We start from the raw sequence: 13,276 nt of genomic DNA on the forward strand, positions 1-13,276 counted from the left end.
GTTCGCACAAACCAATTTTGTAAACACGCAAAACTCATTCTGTTCAAACCGGTTCGCACAAACTCATTTTGTAAACACAAAACCAATGTCTGTCAACGCTTCCCAAAATCATTTTGTAAACTACAAAACTCATCTGTCGAACCGGATTCACCCAAAACTCGATTTTTGTTGCCCAAAATGGCACACGCATGTAAGAAGGGCTACCATTGTCTTTTTACTGACCAAGTAGCCCTTCTTACATGCGTGTGCCATTTGGGCACAAATTATGTTGAGCCCTGTCCTGTCATGGCGTACGGCGCGCATGCAGGACGGGCTCAATTCGATTTTGTTGCCAAATATGGCACACGCAGTAGAAGGGCTACATTGTCAGAAGAACACAATCGTAGCCCTTCTTACATGCGTGTGCACATATTTGTGGCAACAAAATACCCCCGACCCCCCCCCCCCCCCCCCCCCCCCGTTTTGTCGGAACGGCTTCGAGAATTGAGTTTTGTGTTTACAAAATTGAGTTTGGTGGTAGCAGGATTGACCAGAATCTGAGTTCCTCGTCGCTCAACATCGGCAGTTTTCGTGGGACTACGGGCGCATAACGGGGCGCGCATGCAGGACAGGGCCCTCAATTCTGTCGAACCGGTTCCACACAAAACTCGATTTTGTTGCCCAAATATGGCACACCCGCATGTAAGCCCAAGCCGCTACACTTGGTCAGAAGAAACCACTGGTAGCCCGTTCTTACTGCGTGTGGCCATATTGGGCAAACAAAATCGATTTTGTGGAACGGTTCAGCAGAATGTGAGTTTGTGTTTACACATTGAGTTTTGTGGAACCGGTTCAACAGAATTGAGTTTTGTTTTACAATTTGGATTTTGTGGAACCGGTTTCGCAAGAATTGAGTTTGTAGGAACAGGATTGACAGAATTGAGTTTCTGGTTCACCAAATTGAGTTTTGTGAACCGGATTACAGAATGAGTTTTGGGTTTACAAAATTGAGTTTTGTCGGTGACAGATTGACAGAATTGAGTTTTGTGTTACAATATTGAAGTTTTGTGAGATCAGATTGAGTTTTGTCAGACAAATATGAGCCGCTGTTCCTTTTGCATGGCGCCCCGTAGCGGCGTTATTCCTGCACGCGTGTATATCCCGCGTTTTCAGAGGTTTCTGAGATACCGATCCGGCCGGAGACAGCCGGCCACGATTGAGTCACCAAGCTTCCGATCGAACTGGAAAACATGCAATCAGCGCTCGTCACGTGATCAGCAACACCAAATCATAACGGGCTGCTGCAGCTAGTCTTCCGATATTTTCCATATATCGCCTCATTCAGGCGTTGCACGTAAGTGCTCTATCTCTGTCGGCGTGTGTGTGTGGTGTGCCGTGTGGTGTGTGTGTATGTGCGTGTTGATGCGTCGTGTCCCGGGGGTTTGTGTGTGTGTCTGTGTGTGTGTGTTGGTGCTGTGCGTGTGTATGTGTGCGTGTGTGAGCAGTGTGTCTGTGTATGTTGTGTGTATGTGTGTGTTGGTGGTGTGTGTGGGTGTGTGGTATAATAGTGGCAGTGTGTGAGAGTGGTGTGGTGTATGTGTGTGTGTGTGTGTGTGTGGATGTGTGTGTGGTTTGTGTTCTGTGTGTGTGGGGGGGGGCGCGTACGCGTGGGCCGTCGTAATGCCTATTGCCTTCTGTATTGTTTGCACGTAGGCACGTAACAGCACACGCGGAAAGAAGCTCTTAGACAGCTGAGGACACATGCTGAGCTTGCGTATATATCAGTAGCTAATTGAAGGCTAGCACGCACGCTGTTGTTTATGAGCTGTCTTACCTCTCACGACCTGCACGGCCGCATATCGGTTAGCATTCATAGAGCACGAAAGGCACTACATGTGAATTCTCTACCCTGCACAACTCTACTCTACTCTAATCTACTCTACTTCTCTCTTCTCTCTCTCTCTTCTCTCCTCTTCTCTCTGTCTCTCTCTCTCTCTCGCTTTCTCTCTCTCTCTATCCTCTCTCTCTCTATTCCTCTCTCTTCTTCTCTCCTCTCTTCTCGTCTCTATCTTCTCCTCTCCTCTTCTCTCTTCTCTCTCTCTCTCTCTCCTCTTCCTCTCTCTCGCTCTCTATGGCCTTATGTCTCATCGGGGGACCAAGAAGATAGGTGACGTGTGCCCCTACTCTTACCTTCTACTCTACTCTACTCTATCTAGCCTTACTCTATCTCTCTGACTTACTCATATCTTACTCTACTTACCTCTACTCTACTTCTACTCTACTCTACTCTACTGCTAGTTACCTCACTCTACGTTCTAGCTCTACTCTACTCTACTCTACTCTACTCTACTCTACTCTACTCTACTCTACTCTACTCTACTCTACTCTACTCTACTCTACTCTACTCTACTCTACTCTGCTCTACTCTACTCCAATCTCGCCATTGTGAGTCATGGGTAATATTAAAATTTCGCTACTAGTTAGTTATACATTCCGGTCATCAAAATGAACCCATTTTAAAAGCTTCTACTTGCTACTGTGCAAATCAGATGTCGTACTTACTGATAATGCCATCATCTACATGTCATGTTGATTTTTCCAAAAATCTTCCAGAGCATTCTGTAACGCCAAGTCAGTTACGTGTACTTGTGTCTACTTATAGCGACGAATTCCCTCGTGTCTCATAGTTCAGTTCATGCACAAAATGGCCTGTGACAGTTGCTGCTATTTTAAGGACAGACTGCCTTCTTCTATATTTTCTGCCTGCTTTACTCCTGTACACATTGCCCAATCGTCTTTGCGTGCATTAGTTCGTACTTGAATTCGTGAGGTTACGAGCCCATGTACCTGTGTCTGCACATGCATATACCGTCAACATAGCAATTATGTTATGTCTCACTTAAAGTGATTACGTCACCGTAAATAATTAAAAAAAATCATCTTTTCACAAAATATAAGTAATTCAGTTCACTTTTTATGGTTAAATTGCTGCATTATACTTCTTATTTTACTATATTGTTTGATGTGAACATACACTCGTGACTCATACATAGCCATAGCAAGCAATTAATGTTAGGAACACTATATCAAATCGTCCAGGTTTTTTGGATTTTTAATTAGTTGAGAAACAATCTTATTAGGTAAGAATTTGACAATAGTCCCGTTAGTTCTTACTTTTAATGTAAAAAAATGGCAACAAAAATTTTACAAATTTTACCATAGAAAATTCGTGACGTAGTCAATTTAATGGTTTGGTTTAATCTCACGGCGCATCAATCTTAAGATTATAGAACTGTCAAGCGTGGCCAGGATAGATTCCAGTGATACAACCTATCCCTCGCCTCGCATGGTTTATTCTAATGTAGCATGCGTCATCTAAATTTAAAATATGTGCAGTGAAATTCGATTCCTATACATTCCGGTAGCTTCTGGCGGCCTGCAGATCAGCTGCACCGTAGCACGTCTATTAAATTGTGTGCAGTTGAATACTATTCGTAGAAGCAGGAGTGAATATAAACAAATTTGTTTTTATTCATTCCTTGTAGAATTAACCCAGCCTATATATATTACGGACGGTAAACAATAGCGCTATTTTTTTGCAAAATTAGTCCAACAAACAACGACGTAATCATTACAGTTGACTCTTAATCACAGATGTTATTACAACATAGAACGACAACACAGAGGCACTAGGCAATTAATTATTGTGCTACGACTCTCACGGTAAACAGTCGTTATCTATGGTGTTTAAATAATCATGCGATTCATCAGTGGAGGGGAAATATATAACAAGCAGCAAGGGGATTTATGCCTTGACACACCTTCCCACGCGGAGACAAGCGGCTCAGTACAGTGTGATAATGATCCTAGATGTGACACGATGAAGAAAGCCGCAGATTTCCTGCAAAACCTAGTGATTTATGAGCCGGTGAGCAAACACGTGGAAAAATTATCTATATGATTGTATTACACAGTTTCAGCTTCGTTGCGTTTCATTCGACCGTTTCCCTGAATGTTTCACACGTCCGTCGCAACGAGCAATACCGAGGAAAGGTTCACGAAACTCTTGCACAAACGTATATAACACCATGTACTGTTTGAGGTATGGGTTTTGCGATGAGACATATAGTGTATAGTGAGACCATGTATCTACATATTATTTCTATGAGTGAGACATAGCTTTTGCGACGAGACATGGTGCAATAACACATGGGGTTTGCAATATGAAACATGGTTTCTGCGATGATTTCTTGGGTACATGTTGTTACATGAAGTCTATTATGAGACATTTGGTCTGTAATGAGACATGGGGTCTATGATGAAATATGGGGTCTATGATGAGACATAGGGTCTATGGTGAGCCACGTAGCCTATGGTGAGTCATGGGGTCTATGATGAGACATAGGGTCTATGGTGAGCCACGTAGCCTATGATGAGACATGGGGTCTATGATAAAACAAGGGGTCTATGATGAGACATAGGGTCTATGGTGAGCCACGTAGCCTATGGTGAGTCATGGGATCTATGATGAGTCATGGGGTCTATGGTGAGTCATGGGGTCTATGATGAGTCATGGGGTCTATGGTGAGACATGGGGTCTATGATGAGTCATGGGGTCTATGATGAGTCATGGGGTCTATGGTGAGTCATGGGGTCTATGATGAGTCATGGGGTCTATGGTGAGACATGGGGTCTATGGTGAGACATGGGGTCTATGATGAGTCATGGGGTCTATGGTGAGTCATGGGGTCTATGATGAGTCATGGGGTCTATGATGAAACAAGGGGTATGTGATGAGACATAGGGTCTGCGATGAGACATAGGGTCTGCGATGAGACATAGGGTCTATGATGAGACATAGGGTCTATGGTGAGCCACGTAGCCTATGATGAGGCATGGGGTCTGTAATGAGACATGGGGTCTATGATGAGACATAGGGTCTATGGTGAGCCACGTAGCCTATGATGAGGCATGGGGTCTGTAATGAGACATGGGGTCTATGATGAAATATAGGGTCTATGGAAAGACATGGGGTCTATGATAAGACATGAGGTCTATGATGAAACAAGAGGTCTGTGATGAGACATAGGGTCTGCGATGAGACATGGGGTCTATGATGAGACATAGGGTCTATGATGAGGCATAGGGTCTGCGATGAGACATGGGGTCTATGATGAGTCATGGGGTCTATGATGAGGCATAGGGTCTATGGTGAGCCACGTAGCCTATGATGAGGCATGGGGTATATGACGAAACAAGGGGTCTGCAATGAGACATGGGGTCTATGGTGAGTCATGGGGTCTATGACGAGACATGGGGTCTGCAATGAGACATGGGGTCTATGGTGAGTCATGGGGTCTATGATGAGACATGGGGTTTATGGTGAGACATGGGGTCTGTGATGACACATGGGGTCTGTGATGAGACATAGGGTTTATGGTGAGACATGGGGTCTGCGATGACACATGGGGTCTGTGATGAGACATAGGGTTTATGGTGAGACATGGGGTCTGCGATGAGACGGCTACGTTACGTACGAACGCATATCCGACGAATTTTGTCCCCTGTAGCGCTGCGCCCTGCCCGAGTACCACACGTAGATACTGAAGAGGCAGACGGCTAGCACAACTAGCAGCACTGACGTGCCGATTATAATCCACACCGTCGAGCTGCGCAGTTGTTTCCCCTTGCTAGTCTTCCTCGCGTTGTCTGCCGTCGGAGCGACGCTCTCCGACGTCTCGCCGGACGAGGTACCTTTGGCTTCTAGCTGCCTCTCCCGATTCAACCCGGCTTTGGTGTCTTGCGTCTGCTGCTGCCCGGAAACCGTTCCGTTCGATTCCGTGTCCGATCGCTCTCCGGCGTGCACGATTTCCAATCCGGGTCCGAGTTCGTCATCTGCCGCCGACGTCGCCGCGTCGATGACATCCGTCGCGTCGCTCGGGGGCGCGAGCGACGCGTTGTGCGCGCTGCTGTCGCCGACGTCGGCGCTCGCGTTACGCGACGACGCGCAGCCGATCTCGTCGACGCCCGAGTCGCAGTCAGGCATGCCATCGCAGGCGTACACGAGCGGGATGCACGGCCGGTCGCGCCAGCGGTTGACGCAGCGCAGCTCGTCGCGCTGGCACGCGTACGTCGACCAGTCGCAGTCGGCTCCCGTCGGCGCGCACGCGTTGTCCGGACACTGCACGTAGCCGCCGCTGCACGCGTTCGGACAGCTCTGCCAGTCGCGCACGCACTGACCATCGTCGCACGTCTTCTCGTCGCTAGCGCACGCGGCGGCGGCGGCGGCGGCGGACGGGCGGACACCTATCGTCGCCAGCACAGCGGTCATCTGCAGGAACAGCAGCAGCGCACGGCGGCAGCGTGACGCTGCCATGGCGGAATATTAGCAGAAGATGCGCGCCGCGCGAGCTCGGCTCGGATTAAGACGCGCGCGACGACGACGACGACGACAGATATATGATCCTAGCGGGCGCCAGGAGAAGCACTACGTAGCTAGCGGCTGCGTGCGCAGTGGCCTCATATTTCGCCGTGCATGATTGATTTCTATGCGTCGGATGTGTGTGTGTGTGTGTGTGTGTGTGTGTGTGTGTGTGTGTGTGTGTGTGTGTGAGTGAGTGAGTGAGTGAGTGAGTGAGTGAGTGAGTGAGCGAGCGGCGAGCGAGCGAGCGAGTGAGTGAGTGAGTGAGTGAGTGAGTGAGTGAGTGAGTGAATGAGGGAGGGAGGGAGGGAGGGAGGGAGGGAAGGAGGGAGGGAAGGAGGGAGGGAGCGAGCGATTTCGGACGACGGAGTGAGTGTGGTGTGTGTGGTGGGGGGGGCGTGTATGTGTTTCGGCGGGCGCCGTGCTTAGTGTATGTGTTGGTGCGGTGCGTGCCGTTAGTGCATGTGTTGGGTGCGCGTGCGTTAGTGTATGTGTTGGGTGCGTGCGTTGTGTATGTGTTGGGGATGCTGCGTTAGTGTATGTGTTGGGGCGCGTGCGTTAGTGTATGTGTTGGGGTGCGTTGCGTTAGTTGTATGTGTTGGGGATGCGTGCGTTAGTGTATGTGTTGGGGGTGGCGTGCGTTAGTGTATGGTTGGTTGGGGGGTGCGTGCGTTAGTGTATGTGTTGGGGGCGCGCTGCCGTTAGTGTATGTGTTGGGGGGGGGGCGTGGCGTTAGTGTATGTGTTGGGGGCGCGTGCCGTTAGTGTATGTGTTGGGGCGCGTGCGTTAGTGTATGTGTTGGGGGTGTGCGTTAGTGTATGTGTTGGGGGGGGTGCGTTAGTGTATGTGTTGGGGGTGCGGGCGTTAGTGTATGTGTTGGGGGCGCGTGCGTTAGTGTATGTGTTGGGGGTGCGTGCGTTAGTGTATGTGTTGGGAATGCGTGCGTTAGTGTATGTGTTGGGGGTGCGTGCGTTAGTGTATGTGTTGGGGGCGCGTGCGTTAGTGTATGTGTTGGGGGCGCGTGCGTTAGTGTATGTGTTGGGGGGTGCATCCGCTCTCGTAAGCCTTGTTATTACTCGTTCGCATGCAACATTGATCGTGATCGTGATTAGCGGCTTGCGCGAGGCAGGGCCCGTGTATTAGAATATAATTGCTGGCCGCGCACCTTTCATACGTGGCATATTCACAGTGACAACAGCAGCTGCTATTGCGTTTACCTGCGATATGCCAGAATGCTATATAATAATAAACCAACCTGGTTGCGAACCCTACCTACTCACCTACCTACTACCAACTACCAACTACCTACTATTCACCTACGGCTAAAATTAACTGTTGCACGACCCCCCGACGTCTTTCCCGTAGTTGCTTCCGTTGAGCATATCTACTATCTCAGATGTTTCATTCCTGAATTCAAGTTGTGATTTGGCTATGGAGGGAGTTTGATAGGGCTATATTATAGTAATTCGTATACGGGTTGAATTTCTTGCCTTCTTCGATGACAAAGAGATTCGACGTTTAACACGCATGGCAGTATAGTCGCAATCATCTGAGTAAGGAGAAACGCTACATGGTGCTATGCGGTCAAAGGCGACAGCGTAGGCGCGGTTAATTTACCTAACCGATCCGTATCCTGTTGCATTGTACAATCGTTGTCGCTCGTTCGGAGAGAGTTCGCGTCGCTGCGTTTTGCCTGTCATATCGAACATGAACCCCCGCAGCGGCAGCAGTAGCGACAGCCTAGAATAGCACTGTTTTATCTTCGCTAACTATTTGCGCCTAGAACGCAATTAGATGGCGAGCAGATGCACCGCTGATCACGAAGCCCCTTATAGTTATTATCGGACTATAATAGTATACTTATATGTAGCGACAGCGCGTATCAGCTCCGACAAATCCGATCTCACGGCGCGTAAATGGCTTGCGTCGGAAAATTCTTTCGTGAAAAATCGGTTTGTGAGGCGCGAAGATACATGATCGCATCTGTCAGCTCATCGGCAGGGAGGCGCTTAACTGCTTCTAACTTGTTTGCGATCGCTCGGCGTACGTAACGCACGTCTCCTTCTCGTGTTGCCGCTGCCGCCACGAGGTGTCGCTACGAGACGCGGAAGTGATTGATCTCGCCAGACGCACATCCTTCGCAAGCGGTGGCTTTGGTGGGCAGTAATCAGGTGCTCCAGACGGCACTCTGCGTTGATAAAAGCACTTCTCTATATATAACCTCGGATATATATATATATGAATAATAAATGAACAATATATATATATATATATACTGGGGTATATATGTATAGATACACTAGGGAAGAATGGAATTCGTCAGTAGGTTGTGTTCATAGGCAGTAGGCCCAAAGGAGCAAAATTTATTCAATTATTTAGAAAGCTTTAGTGCACACACAACATACGTTCTATTACTGCTGGAGGACCGTAGATATATCGATATGCAAGATAGCAAAGTAGATATGTAACAGATGTAAACTTTAAACGAATCTTTTGCCTGCGACATGAAGACATGATGCAGCTCATTTTTCATACAACTAACGACTTATGCATTTTAAACGTCTATATAGGGCATCCATCGTACGTGTACAATGCAGCATAGTACACTCTATTACAAGGTATTGCGAAGAAAAAATCAGAAAAAATGTCATTTCTTAACGCAAAGCAGGGAAACAAGCTCTTAATAAATAGCGGAAGCCTCTAAGTCAACTAAAGCTCCTAAACAAACCGACAGGAAGACGGCGTCTATGGCCAGGTATATATTTTTGAGTTGAGGAATAATCTTCGGGCTCGCCAGCTCAAGTTTCGGAAAGTTTAAAAGATCAACATGCAAAAAAAATTCAGAATTTTAACAAATAAAACATGTAAGTGTCCTAATATGGCCCAGTCACACATACACGACGCACGGCCCGCGCACTAAAAAAGTAGCAATTTTGGCCAGTGCGTTGTCTTTCGCTGGATGTGCGTCAGCATTCGTTACTCGTTCGTCGAGCGCGCTGGACCAACGCTATGCATTCGTTGTCATTCGCTGTGTGCGTCGGAATTTTTGAGCATGCACAAAAATGTGCGCGGAGCTCGACGCATGAATGTACACGCCAGAAAGACGCCAGACACGCGCAGAGCGCGCTGGACCAACGCCAGACACACGCGGAGCACACGATGGGTATTCGTTGTATGTTCGTCGGCTGAGGTGTAACGAACACCTAGCGCACACCTAGCGTGCTTCTAACGCATGTCCAGCGAACATGCAGCGAATATGGGCGTGCTGAACGAGTGCTGAACGAATCTGTAGCGCGCCCAGCGTTCTTCTAGCGTGTTGCTAGCGTGTACGCAGCGTGTAGCCATGGGTATATAAACGGGTACCGCCCACACCTCTTCATCATCACTTCTCCTCCGACCCTCATGGGTGATGACAGAAGTTCCTGCTGATCGTGTCTAGAAGAACCACCTCAGAAGATGGAAAATTGCGACAGGCTCCGACTACAATACGAAATCGCGGTTCTCCAACATCAGCAGAACCTCACGGAACTGGCACTTCACCAAGTCCATGTCATCAGGAGAAGGAGCAAGAGAAGAGGTCAACGGAGGTTCTGGGTCCGACCGTGGATCGGTAGGCGACGACAGTTTGGCCTGTATGACCAGCTACTTGTTGAACTCCGTAACGAAGACCAGGCAGCCTTCAAGAACTTCATGCGGATGCCCCCCGATATGCTTGACGAGCTGCTAACCAGAATGGGTCCGAGTATCACCAAGCAGAATACAACCTACAGAGAGGCCCTCGCCCCTGGCCTGAAGCTTGCCCTCACTCTGCGGCATCTTGCCTCTGGGACCAAGTATCACTCAATGTCCTATGGGTGGAGGGTGCTTCACAACACCATATCCCTGACCTGTTCGTTCGCTGACCTGAGCGTTCGCTGGCTGTGCGTTGAATGCACGGTGCATGCGCGGACCATTCGTTCTGTGCACTAGAAACACGCTGTGCATTCGTTGGATTTTTTAACATGTGCGCCCTGTATACGCTCTGTATGCGCCCTGTATACGCGCAGCGCGCTGGCAACACGCTGTGCATTCGTTGTCAACTCGCTAGCTTCTCCCAAATCCTGACAAAAGTTACCTAGTGTCTTTACTGCAGCTTCGTGTTCATCGAAAGCATACGAAACTTATTCATTCGTGCTTTTGTTGCAGATATACGATGGTGTGGGCAACAAAAGGGTCTTAAGATACACATATACCGGGGTTGACTTCCGACCCCCACCAATACAGTCTGTTCGATCGGAAATAGAGCTCGTATATTTAAACAGCCTCGTGCCGGATTTCGTCGGATACAGCGCAACATATTACATGAGCTCAGGTAGCCGTAGATTCAGTAGCGGAAGTCCGTTCACGTATTATTTGATATTGTTAATATGTAGCAGTAACTGGGTTGTCAGCGAACATAAGACTATACACACCCTGCGTTGTATCAGATGTGACGAAGCACATAGACTTGCTATAAGATTGTCTTGTCGGCTACGGGGAAGCATGTCAGCTATACCAGTGAAAACACACACTTTTGGTGAAGTAAATATACTCGAATTAAATACTTGAATTAATAATACTTGAAATAATACTTGAATTAAATATACTTGTAATGAGCACGATGCGCGCGCGTTCACCGTTAAATGTGTTTTCCAATTTTTTTCAGACCATTCCTGGTTAACCGAACCTTACTCCGGTATGTGCTTGTTAATTATTCATCTCATACTAAATATTTCTGAACATTTCCAGTATTTAGATACCGTCTATTATATTTAAATCCTATTGCGATATGCAATACTTTGCAATTTCCTATGCGTTTATATTAATTAGATTCTGATCGACTATATTATCCTACAAATGGATAAGAATCCTTGTAGGACATTAACGAACGCAACAGCCTGCTTTTCCGTGTGTGTCGGTGCGTCCCTTAGCAAGCTAGCAACCTAGCAAGCATGCATGAGCTTGCAAGCTGGGCGATTTCTGATATCCCCTGATAACGTCGTCTATTGAAGCCTCGTGTGACAGCTGCAATACCATGAGTCGTCACGACAACGCGCTGCGAACGAATTTCGCCTCTTGGTTTCAGCGACATGTCAAGGTAACATTCGCGGCGACGGAGGTCACATACTGAGACCGGTGGACGCGGACGGAGTGCGGACGACGGGCTATTTCGACTGTCTGTGGATTGTCAGGCGGCTGGGACCCGCTCCCGTCAACCGGCTGTACATGAAGGTCGAACAGTTCACGACGAGATCACGTGAGCTCGTGAAATTTCATTCACTCATCGTCGATAAATGGAGCGTTTCTTGTAAAGAGGCTCGAGATTTTAGATCACTTTCAAATCTTGCTCATAGCGAGATTTACGCGAAATTCTCACGTCATGTTCGGATTATTAAAGGGAATAGGACACGGGTAGAACTCTCCTGCAAATCTCCTAGAACATGCTCAACACAACCTCGACGCAACCGATAACTTTTCGTCGTCTCATCGCAGCGGGAGAACACGAGGAGAACAGCCTCGAGATTCGTGAGGGGTCGCACTCCGAGGCGCCGCGGCTAGCGCGCCTGCGCGGCAAGCCGGGAGAGGTCGGTCAACTGGCCAGCGACGGCTTTACTAGCGACGACGCGCTGTACGTGCGCCTGCGCGCCTACTTCTCCGAAGGCGACACACTCGTCATCTCGTACGCCGAGTTCTCCACCGTCAGAAGTGAGTGCGAGAGGAGCGAGCAGAAACAATTTCGAGTAGAGAATAAACGGAGACAACTAGTATAGCGCACTTCAATAGTCACGTCATGTGCATATATATATATATATATATGTATATTTATTTATTTATTTATTACCTCCGCCACGGTGTGGAGCGGAGGTAATGTAATCGGTCTCGTGTGTGTTTGTGTGTGTGTGTGTGTGTCCAGTCCGCGCGGCGCGATCGATAGCGCGTCGAGTCAGCGAGCGGCGAGTCAGCAGCAGGCGAGTGAGTCAGCAACAACTACCAGCGAGCGGCGAGTCAGCAGCCGCCACCAGCGAGCGGCGAGTCAGCAGCAGGTGATTCAGTCAGCAGCAGCCAGCAGCGAGCGGCGAGCCAGCTCGTAACACATACATGTTACATGCTGGCGGAGGTATGCACTCTCCGTGAGTGCCCTGTCTAATTTCTTCCGCCAGGGGCTTGGCGGGGGTTATGTTTTCACCGGCGTGTGTTTGAGTGTTGTTTTGTGTGTTTGTGGGTTTGTTAACATGCACGTTTCAGTTCACTTCCGCTAGGTGCGCTGGCTGTAGACTTACAAACACGCAACCACAGGCTAAGGGGCAACCACAGTCCTCCCCCACCTGCACGCTCGCACTAATCCGGATCCAATTAATTAATAAAAAATTTCACATTGAGAGAATTCAGCTGCCTTGGCGGAGGTCTGTGCTCTCCGAGTGCTCTAGTTTATATATGTGTTCTAGGTGTGAACAAGCAGTTTGACTGCGGCAACCAGCGCTACATCAACGCCACACTCGTCTGCGATTTCTTCGACAACTGCGGTAATTATGCTGACGAGTTGCCGCCGTATTGCAACGAGAGCCGACGTGAGTCTGAGTTTCTGTTTTCCGGATATGTAATCCGTCTTTGCATCGCGAGGCTCGTGAGAATGCATTCTTTATTATATTATACGCATGCTACGGTGCGTATAACTTCGTCGCCGATTATCTGATATCCGCGTAACTGTGCAGCTGATGCCCGTGGGATCACTCACCATGTGTAGAACTGTAGATGCATGCACAAGATACAAGCTCATCTTTATACTGTTAAATATACATATATATATCAGGAGTAGATAAAGGGACCCCCCCCCTTTATCTACTCCTGATATATATA

At 48.3% G+C, this 13,276-nt stretch overlaps 1 protein-coding gene across 1 annotated transcript in view; it reads left to right on the top strand.

Annotated features, from left to right (window-relative positions):
- The first annotated feature begins 1,314 nt into the window (after positions 1-1,314).
- The window catches only part of LOC106810580, a 13,857-nt gene continuing 1,895 nt past the window's right edge, over positions 1,315-13,276 (top strand). Inside the window, exons 1-6 of the mRNA XM_014813974.1 lie at positions 1,315-1,333; positions 10,586-10,751; positions 11,085-11,114; positions 11,505-11,675; positions 11,912-12,124; positions 12,865-12,987. Coding sequence (XP_014669460.1) covers positions 10,742-10,751; positions 11,085-11,114; positions 11,505-11,675; positions 11,912-12,124; positions 12,865-12,987 — 547 coding nt within the window. The 5' untranslated portion in view covers positions 1,315-1,333; positions 10,586-10,741. The remainder of the gene's footprint in view (positions 1,334-10,585; positions 10,752-11,084; positions 11,115-11,504; positions 11,676-11,911; positions 12,125-12,864; positions 12,988-13,276) is intronic.

Source organism: Priapulus caudatus, unplaced genomic scaffold (genome assembly GCF_000485595.1).
Source record: "Priapulus caudatus unplaced genomic scaffold, Priapulus_caudatus-5.0.1 Scaffold455, whole genome shotgun sequence".
Taxonomy (NCBI): Eukaryota; Metazoa; Priapulida; class Priapulimorpha; order Priapulimorphida; family Priapulidae; genus Priapulus; species Priapulus caudatus.